General features: G+C 35.4%; 1 protein-coding gene across 1 annotated transcript; it reads right to left on the bottom strand.

Moving 5' to 3' along the window:
• Nucleotides 1-3,424: 3,424 nt before the first annotated feature.
• LOC123872451 lies at nt 3,425-8,716 on the bottom strand. The gene is made up of 3 exons (XM_045916735.1): nt 8,092-8,716; nt 4,125-4,258; nt 3,425-3,601 (listed from the first exon to the last, which is right to left on the bottom strand). The coding sequence occupies exons 1-3, from the start codon at nt 8,714-8,716 to the stop codon at nt 3,425-3,427; spliced, it is 936 nt and encodes a 311-aa protein (XP_045772691.1).
• Nucleotides 8,717-8,990: the final 274 nt, after the last annotated feature.

Consider the following 8,990-nt stretch of genomic DNA (forward strand, 5'->3'; position numbering starts at 1 on the left):
CCTTTAACAACCACTTCTTCCGATACCTACTAAATTCCATATCATGTAACAACACTTTTGCAACAAGTCAGACTTTACATATTTTGATCTTCTAATATTCAGAAGAGTAATAACTGGGTTTTTATTCTAAGAGTAATAATTATATGTATAAGATTCATTTCACGTTGAGTAATGTGGATAAAGATTATTATTATCAGGTGGCTGTGTTTTACAACTGTCTAAACTGTCTACATAATTAATTTTATTGGTCTATACTTAACTGTGTTTTACTACTGGCATACCTACTCGTAAATCTTAATAATTTAATTTTTTAATTTACCTACCAACTGTTACTAATGAACAAAACAAATAAACCGGAAACGGATAAAATAAATGGTCCGTCACCGAGTTTGTATTTGTTTCAAATACAATTTGATGTCATATGATTAATAACGCTACCTCCATTATTCTGTTCACTAGGGCGTTTTCCACGGACCACCGCACGACACGACACTACCATAACGACACCGACCGCCATACACCGCAAAACATAATCAAAAAAAAATTTTATGTAGGACAAATAATGTTACTTAGATTATACCTATAAGTACAATATTATTAATGTAACAATACACAACAGCATCTTGTGAGCAACTGAAAGCTCAGCCTGTTGCTTTCACGCTACTTCAATTAAGTATATAACAGCCTTGACTTAATAAGAGTGTTTTGACACAATGTTATGTGTAATGGAAAATCTAAGAATTCTTTCGGGACCATATTATAATACTCAGCCCACAAACGATTTCTGTACTCTATTTGACGCAATTTGTATATTCTACCTGACGACATAGCGCTGCTATAGTTTACTATGAACTCTTTATTCACAATACAAAGCGTGACGCACGTTTTTCGAGTAGAACAATTTTTGCAGTGACGATAAATTATGTCTAACCACTGCACGAAACAAGTTGATGAAGACGCACTGCACGTGTCGTACGTATCGTGACTGCAAAACATGTCGTGTGTGGTCTGTGAAAAAACGCCCTTACTCTGTCCATTATTCGGCCGGATATACGTCATTTTACATTAGCAGGTGAACAGAGACGAGGCTCAGGCGCCTTAACTTCGAGACCTATTATTTAAATCCCGTTGGACGCGGGCTCCATTATCGTGCACTAGTGCTGGCCTCCATGTAAGTGAATCCGACTCGCCTCTAAATGCTATTAACGTCACACAGGAGACATTCACATCAATGAAAATTTTAATGGTCTTTCGAAACTTTCAACTATTGCGAAAGGATCCAAAATCCCATTGTCTCTGATGTTGACGAGTTTAAAACAATTATTGTCTTTACATTGAATTAAAACTAATTTTGAAATGAGAAGGTGTTTCAATTTATTATGCCTTAAAATACCTACCTTATAATAATTTAAAGCTTGTTTTCGATAAAAGCATACGAGTATGATATCTATCTTATCTACCTGCAGTTCAAAAAGAGCAGAACATTATGAAACATATTAGAATTTTATAAGAATTTAGTAAAATATAAGTAGGTGAAATAAGCCAAAAATAACTAAAACTCAAAAGTTACGTATTCATAATTGTAGGTCCAGAAAAACCAAGTTATTTCATGATTGACCTAAGAAACAGCGAGAAAAATATTCTCCTCCTTATATAAGACTCTTTGGCCTACAGATTTGATCTATATATTTTTGGCTATACCTACCTATGATGGCCTATTAGGAGACTTGAAGCTCTCGTAACAACTTCTACAAGTACCTATTTGAATATTAAAAATTTACGACAATTTTCGTATTTTATAATTGGACCATTTAAATTTTACGAACAAATGTTTCCCACTTAGCCTAATGATAGCAAAATAAAAATTTAAGTATTATAGTGGAAGAGGAACTACCAAAGGCAGGAGGAACTCACAAAAGCAGAAGTTAAAAGGTACCCAATCTAAAATAGAGATCTAAATTGAAGTTTATTAAGCTTATCTCTGAGTTTAGGAACAATTTGGTCCAATTTGTCGCTTATTTTCAAGGGTTTTTGTTTGATGAGGCAATAGTAATTAGTCAATTCACGGAGCGCGCAGGACAGAGCACCATTCTCCTGATTTATAACTTCCGATCTAGAATTAAATTTTAAATTTATACCTACCATTGGCTTTTACTTTGTTCAGCTTACCGGGAGTACTTATTCCTTTCTGGATATCTTTAGACTTTTTGAACCGGTTATTTTAGTTTATTTGAATAATAACTTACCCACTTCAATTGAAAGCCCTTTGATTTTTAATCCAACGAAACACAAATTTAAGCAAAAAGTAATAAGTAAAGCAATAAAATATATTACTACATTTCTTGACTTTTTGCGTTAAACAACATTTACCTGATTTACAGGTCCCTATTTGTTTTTATTGAGCATATCTATTAAGACTAAATAAATAGAATATAAGATAGATAAAGATACACATCATATATCAATGATACATAATATACCTAGTGCATACCAACCTACCGAGTTAAGAGTATACTGGCTTCGTAAGAGCTTACGCTTAGCTGGTACAATGAACTCCTTAGGGAAGTTTCGCAAACTTTTTACCCGAAAGGACCAAAGGTAAGTATAGAGCACTATCCGTATTGAATGGCACTGTAACATCATATATTCACCCCACGAATCCTCCGACATATCCACAAACACTACCCACGGGTCACTTCCATAAATATTTTAGCTCGGCCATGAAAAGGATAGAAGGCAGAATTGCCAGTTAATACATCATTAATCTTTGAGTAGCTGCAGTGGCCAACTTTGGAAAAATAAATGAAAGTACTTTCACTTTGACACCAAACAGTCAGTGTTTAAGATATGATGATTCAAAGGGAAGAGGAAGAGAAGCAATTCGGCAAAAAAATATTAAATAGTATACAGTTACATAAATATTTACAGTTCAACCCTTTAACTTTCTCTTCCTCTAGGTAAAAAAAGAGTTAAAAAAAGGATTGTCCGGAGGAGATTATTTTTACTGATAAGATCGCTTTTGCGCACTATAATATCTTTATATTATTATAATTTACTATTGTAGCTACCACCTATGTAATGTTTTTGTGGGAATAAAGAACCTCTCGCGAAGTCTCTACCAGCCAAACGACTAAATTCCCATGTCCCAAAGAAAGATTTATAAAGGTTGCATCAAGTGAAAAATGGAGTAAAAAGAAACTTTGTTCTTATTTTTATTTTTGTTGTACCAAAACTTAAAATTAAGTATTATATTATAGCACATAAACATTGAAAGGACATGCACAAGGACAACGTATCCCTTACCAGAAGCTCTAGAGTCTTAGAACGTGAAAACAAAAAATTTAGAAAAAGCAGTTCGTTAGTTAAATTTCCAAGCGAAACTTTTTAAGAGAATATTAAAATTGAAGTGATTAGTGTAATAGGTTTACGGGAGGCAGCTGGTTGGTCGGAGGGCAGGCGTCAGGCGCGAGGCGAGGCGTAGGTAGATGTCGCTGGGACAGTAATTATCGCCTGTGTCGACGACTCCGGGCCGATCGTTCACCCCGAGCCCCGAGGGTCGGGCACAAATGCACAATACGCAACTGTCAGGATCACAACCAGGCTATCACAAATCTGAGACGCATGCACTGCACTCCCGCTGTGGACAGCTCGCGCATTTACGACTACCTACAGGCTACATTGTAATCAATCTTCGGCAGCTTCTGTGAGCAAATCTAAATATTCTATTTATCTTAACTTTTTTTTATTCAGATACAAGTTAGTATAGATACTCTTTACTGCAATCTCACCTGGTGGTAAGTGATGATGCAGTCTAAGATGAAAGCGGGCTAACCTGGCAGGTTTGATTGTTATACATAGGTATATTTAAATTAACCTATACGTATATATTTATAAACTTTCCCAAAATAAATCACCTCTAACAGAATTAGACATAATCCTTCTTATTGTAATTTATTTAAAGAGATACCCAGAGAAGGTTCAAGTTGTTAAACAGGAACAGTTATTTTTCTAACATACGACCTAGATACATAGGTACCTACGTATCTACAGTTATTTTAATCTCTCAGGCATATTGTTTTCCTCATTACTGCAGCGTTTGTAAGATAATATGCAAAAACAGGTACCTCGTTATAAACCGATATCATATCACTCCAAGCTTTTATGGCTCCAAGACGAGCGACGGCCAACGTCTTCATTCTCTTTGCACCGGCCACAGTAACTACTGCGCTATGCACTGATGGCGCAAATATCCTACCATCTGGAACGATATATTACGATTACTCTTCAAGTTTAATGTGAAAATTATAATAGCTAATTATTTAGATGGTGTCGCAATGAGTGGGGCGAGGCCTAGCCAATCGTGCAAGTCGACGGCTCATGGTCGTCCGCCACCCACTCGCTGCTTAAGCCCATATAGAGTATATTATGGGCGCTCCAGTGCTCAATAATATCCATATTTTTATATAACTAATATTCAGTGAGGTAATATAGCAAGTATTTCGTTTTTGCAAAGAAATAATATGTGAAATAGATTTTCTATGACGCAGTAAGTAAGGGATCTTTACTCGTGTGTTACAAGTATGAATACCCAAGCGAGTTGGCATCAGAAAATAAGTCCTAACTTTCTTCCGTTTATATACTTTCGTATCCTATTTGAGAAAATCAATAAAAATATGTACAATAAATGTTATGTTTCAAATGAAAATTTTATCTCCTGTAGCCTAATCTGCATTCCATAAATTTCGGCGTACCTATAGATATGTAGATCTAATTAGGTACTTAGGATTAATCTCTTATCGTACTGCCGAAAAAAAAAAACACTTCTATTTATCATCGAATTTATAATATTGAAGGTATTGCAGCAGACATTCTTTCTAAGATACAAGTGTAAATTAAAAATTTATAACACTCCCGACAAGTGAAGGTTAAAGTAACTAGAAAAGAACTGATAACTTTTAAACGGCTGAACCGATTTTCTTGGATTATAGCTAAGAACACTCTCGATCAAGCCACCTTTCAAACAAAAAAAAACTAAATTAAAATCGGTTCATTCGTTTAGGCGCTACGATGCCATAGACAGATACACAGATACACAGACACACAGATACACAGATACACACGTCAAACTTATAACACCCCTCTTTTTGGGTCGGGGGTTAAAAAGACGTTTTTAATAATGGAACAATGGAAGCGGCGTCTCTTGTCTTCAAGCTCTATCGAGTGTGCACTTTGACACCCTGCAAAGCTGCATTTTGAAAGCGCCAAAGGATTATTGACACTTGTTAGCAAATAATGAGCATCATATTCTGTGATAAATCCATTGCCGGCCCACTACTAAGTACAGTATCCTCCTTGTACCAAGTTCATGTTCGATCGTACGTGGATTACTGCAGTCATTTATGGAATGGCTCTGCCAAGTATCAGCTTGATGCATTGAATTCTGTGGACCGTCGCGCCAGGAGACTCATTAGTGACGAAGCGCTGGTCAATTCCAAACTTCAATTTCAATTCATTCCTTATTCAAGTAATACCTATATAGGATGTTGGTATGTGTATTAGTGCCTCTAGCCTCTACAAGGATCCGGAAATGATTCTACTTGCAAGCTTACATTGCGTCTCAATTTAGTATCTAATCAAACATAACATCTAGTTAGTAAATTACTTATGTTACGAGTATATTACATGGCGTATAAAATTCGTGATCAGTGATGAGTAAGACAGAAGACAATTCACAAGAGTAGACGAGATAGGCGCTGTACAATTAATGTGAACCAAGTGTCGCAGTTTTAAGTCTTCACATTAGATACGTATAACGTATTTACTTCTTTTCTACATATATATGTCATTAAATACAGGTATAAAGATATTTAGATGACTTGAGATGTCTGGCAGCATTAATTTATACCCCTCGTATTGAAGCAATGCAACCCCTGTAACAAGTGTATGTAAGTACCCTGCAAATTGTAGTAACCAGACGATGTAACGGATTTAACTATATAGCCACATACTACTTAAAAGGGATTTAACCGTACCCCAGACACCTAAGGGGTTTCTTACATAGATATACCTACACACGTACTTTGATACGCGTATTTATTACGTATTTATCTGCAATTTTGGGAATATCGATAGTTTTGACAAAATTGTTAGGTGCCAAAAACAATAAACCAGAGTACATAATTTGTTACCTATATAACTATCATAATAATATGTCCGCGACTTTATCAAAAAAAATTCAAACCCCTATTTTTCTCCTTAGAGTTTAAGTTTTCAGATTGAAATCCAGATTTTGCTAGCAAGGCAGATTTATTTTTCTAGATTTTTTCATTTATTTTTTACATACTTAATTTTTAATTTAAAAATATTTTTATGAATATTTAGACGACGCGATGCCCGCGATTACTAGACTAGCTAACGATGGGAACTCTTTCATTTTCCGAGATAAAAAATAACTTTTGGATATCCGTCGCAAATAGATGATGATCAGTGATATACATGTTGCACATGTCTGTGACGATGATAATAGTAAGCCTTAAATTTAAGAATTCTTAATATAATATATATTTAAGCACACCTTGCTAAAACTGCGAAATATTTCCAAACATTTCAATCGCGTTCAAGTCACAGACGCGGTGAGTCTAAAACCATTTAATATTCTATAATATCATCTTAATTTGCAGGTAGGTATTCCATAATTACATAAGTCAACCATAGCTGTGACCCCTTGACCCTTGACCGATTTTCTTTCAACCCCAACCCCACTTCTAATTGCTTGGCTTCCTGCTTTCGATTGGTATTGAACCTGCCAGGTTTACATATGATTTATATGATACTAAAATAACCTTTCTACCACAACTTTTATTAAGGGTACCCTTGAGCTAATTTCTTTAGGCAACTCATTCGCAGTATGTTATTTACCTTTTTTTTGTCATTACTTTTCAGTTGGCTTACGGCGCTCCCATGATCAATGGTTTACTCATATAACTAAACTCAACAAAGGTGATCATGACGTCTAATGCGATAGACAACGGGACGGTCAAGTGGCAGCGGCGAAGGCGGACAGCAACTCATTAAAACACGGATTGTGTCGAACAACAATGCGCCATTATCATTACCTTCCCGAGTCTAGCGGATTCCCGCGGTCTCAGATAGTCTCTACAACTTTGTATAACTCATTACCTATGCTAGTGAAAGCTTCCTAGTACCACCTAGTACTTTGTATCTTAATATGTTCTAATATTTTAGTTTGCATCTTTTTTTTGTAGGTATCAAGTATCAACTATCATATTCGTTGTTTATCTACTTGTCAGGCAATATTATTATCACTTAGCAGATAAGTAGGAACCTTTATAATTTGTTCAGGTATTCCCTATCAAAGTGTCTCGTCTGTCTGCGTAGGTACTTACCTATTATACTTTCTTTGTTTTGATGGTCGTTGACCTTGTTATCTATGGGTGCTCTAATAAACTACATGAGTGATAAAACATTGTTCAACTTTTAAGTAGATAGGTACGTAGGTATAAGATGAAGTTCATCATCACTATCTAATCTACTGTTCTATTTTCAGCTCTTACATAATTATTAATAATATGACTTAAAAGAGTTCTACTTTGATGTAATTAACTAAAACAATATTACACACTGACCTTGTACCTATTCCCTCAACTCATCACACGGTCTACTTCTAGATGAATGATAATAATAATAAAAATAATAATAAAAATATTTTATTTCAGACAGTATAAATTGTCCATAATTTTATACAAATTAAATTAAATTACGTAAATTAAAATTAAAATAAAATAAAATAATGTAAAATTAAAATAATTGAAGTAATTAAAATAATAATATTATAGTCAAAGTTTTGTATATTGTGTATTGTGCCAAAAAAATAAAATGAAATGAAACAAAATAAAATTAATAAAATAAAATAAAAACATCAGACGTGGAAAAATTTTGGTTCATTATGATGATAATACTTCAGAGTTCCTAATATTAGGTTTTGACTGTAATTCAGTCGGGATAAGAACCTCGCCCTGGCCTTACGCATTATAGCGTAGAAATCGTCAACCCTGTGCATCGCAAACATACCTGACGCGCTACACCTCCATGGCAGCCCCAGCAGAGCTCGGAATGCATTATTGTATTGCACTCGAAGTGCGTCAAAAGTTGCTTTGGAGTAAGTGTACCAGAGCTGGGAGGTGTAGAGCGCCTGGCAGTAGGCTTTGAACAGGGTGACTTTTACCTGTCGGGAACAGCGGGTGAAACGTCTAGCCAGCATATTGCTTTTTGCCGCCAGAGACCGTCTTTGTCTCTCTAGATCCTCATTGTCTTTCATCGTGTCACTTAATACATGTCCTAGATATTTAAATTTAGTAACATATCGCAGTTCGGAGCCGCATAGTTTTATTGGCAGTACATTTTCTGGGCCTTTCTTGTATTTAAATATCATCACTTCAGTTTTTGCCACATTATATAATAAACCGTGATTTTCTGCATATTTTTCACAGATGTTAATTAGGCTACGCAGGCCGCAGACCGAGGGACTGAGCAGGGCCATGTCGTCGGCGTAGCTAAGATTGTTTACGCTGACGCCTCCAATCTGGCAGCCTACCCTAGCACTGCTCAGTTCCTCGATCAGTTCGTTTACATAGAGGTTGAACAGAATTGGTGACGTCAGACGATATATACTACGACGACGATAAAGTTGACACATCTTATTTTACGTTATAACTACTTATCTATAATATCTATATGTTGTTATATGAAACAAGTAAGTACCGGTAGTATATTAGGTGCTCTAATTAATGAAAAAGTAATTTAATATCCCGAAAATTGTATGCCTAATAGGTTTATAAGTTTATAATGTTCCTCCTGTTCAAGAGATCGGGGGTTTAACCCCGGGAGTCTAGCTTTTCGGAGTTATGTGGGTAGGTACCTACGTTTTAAGTACATACATATATTATCTCTTGCTTTAACAGTGAAGGAAA

The sequence above is a fragment of the Maniola jurtina genome, chromosome 2 (genome assembly GCF_905333055.1).
Source record: "Maniola jurtina chromosome 2, ilManJurt1.1, whole genome shotgun sequence".
In the NCBI taxonomy this organism is placed as follows: domain Eukaryota; kingdom Metazoa; phylum Arthropoda; class Insecta; order Lepidoptera; family Nymphalidae; genus Maniola; species Maniola jurtina.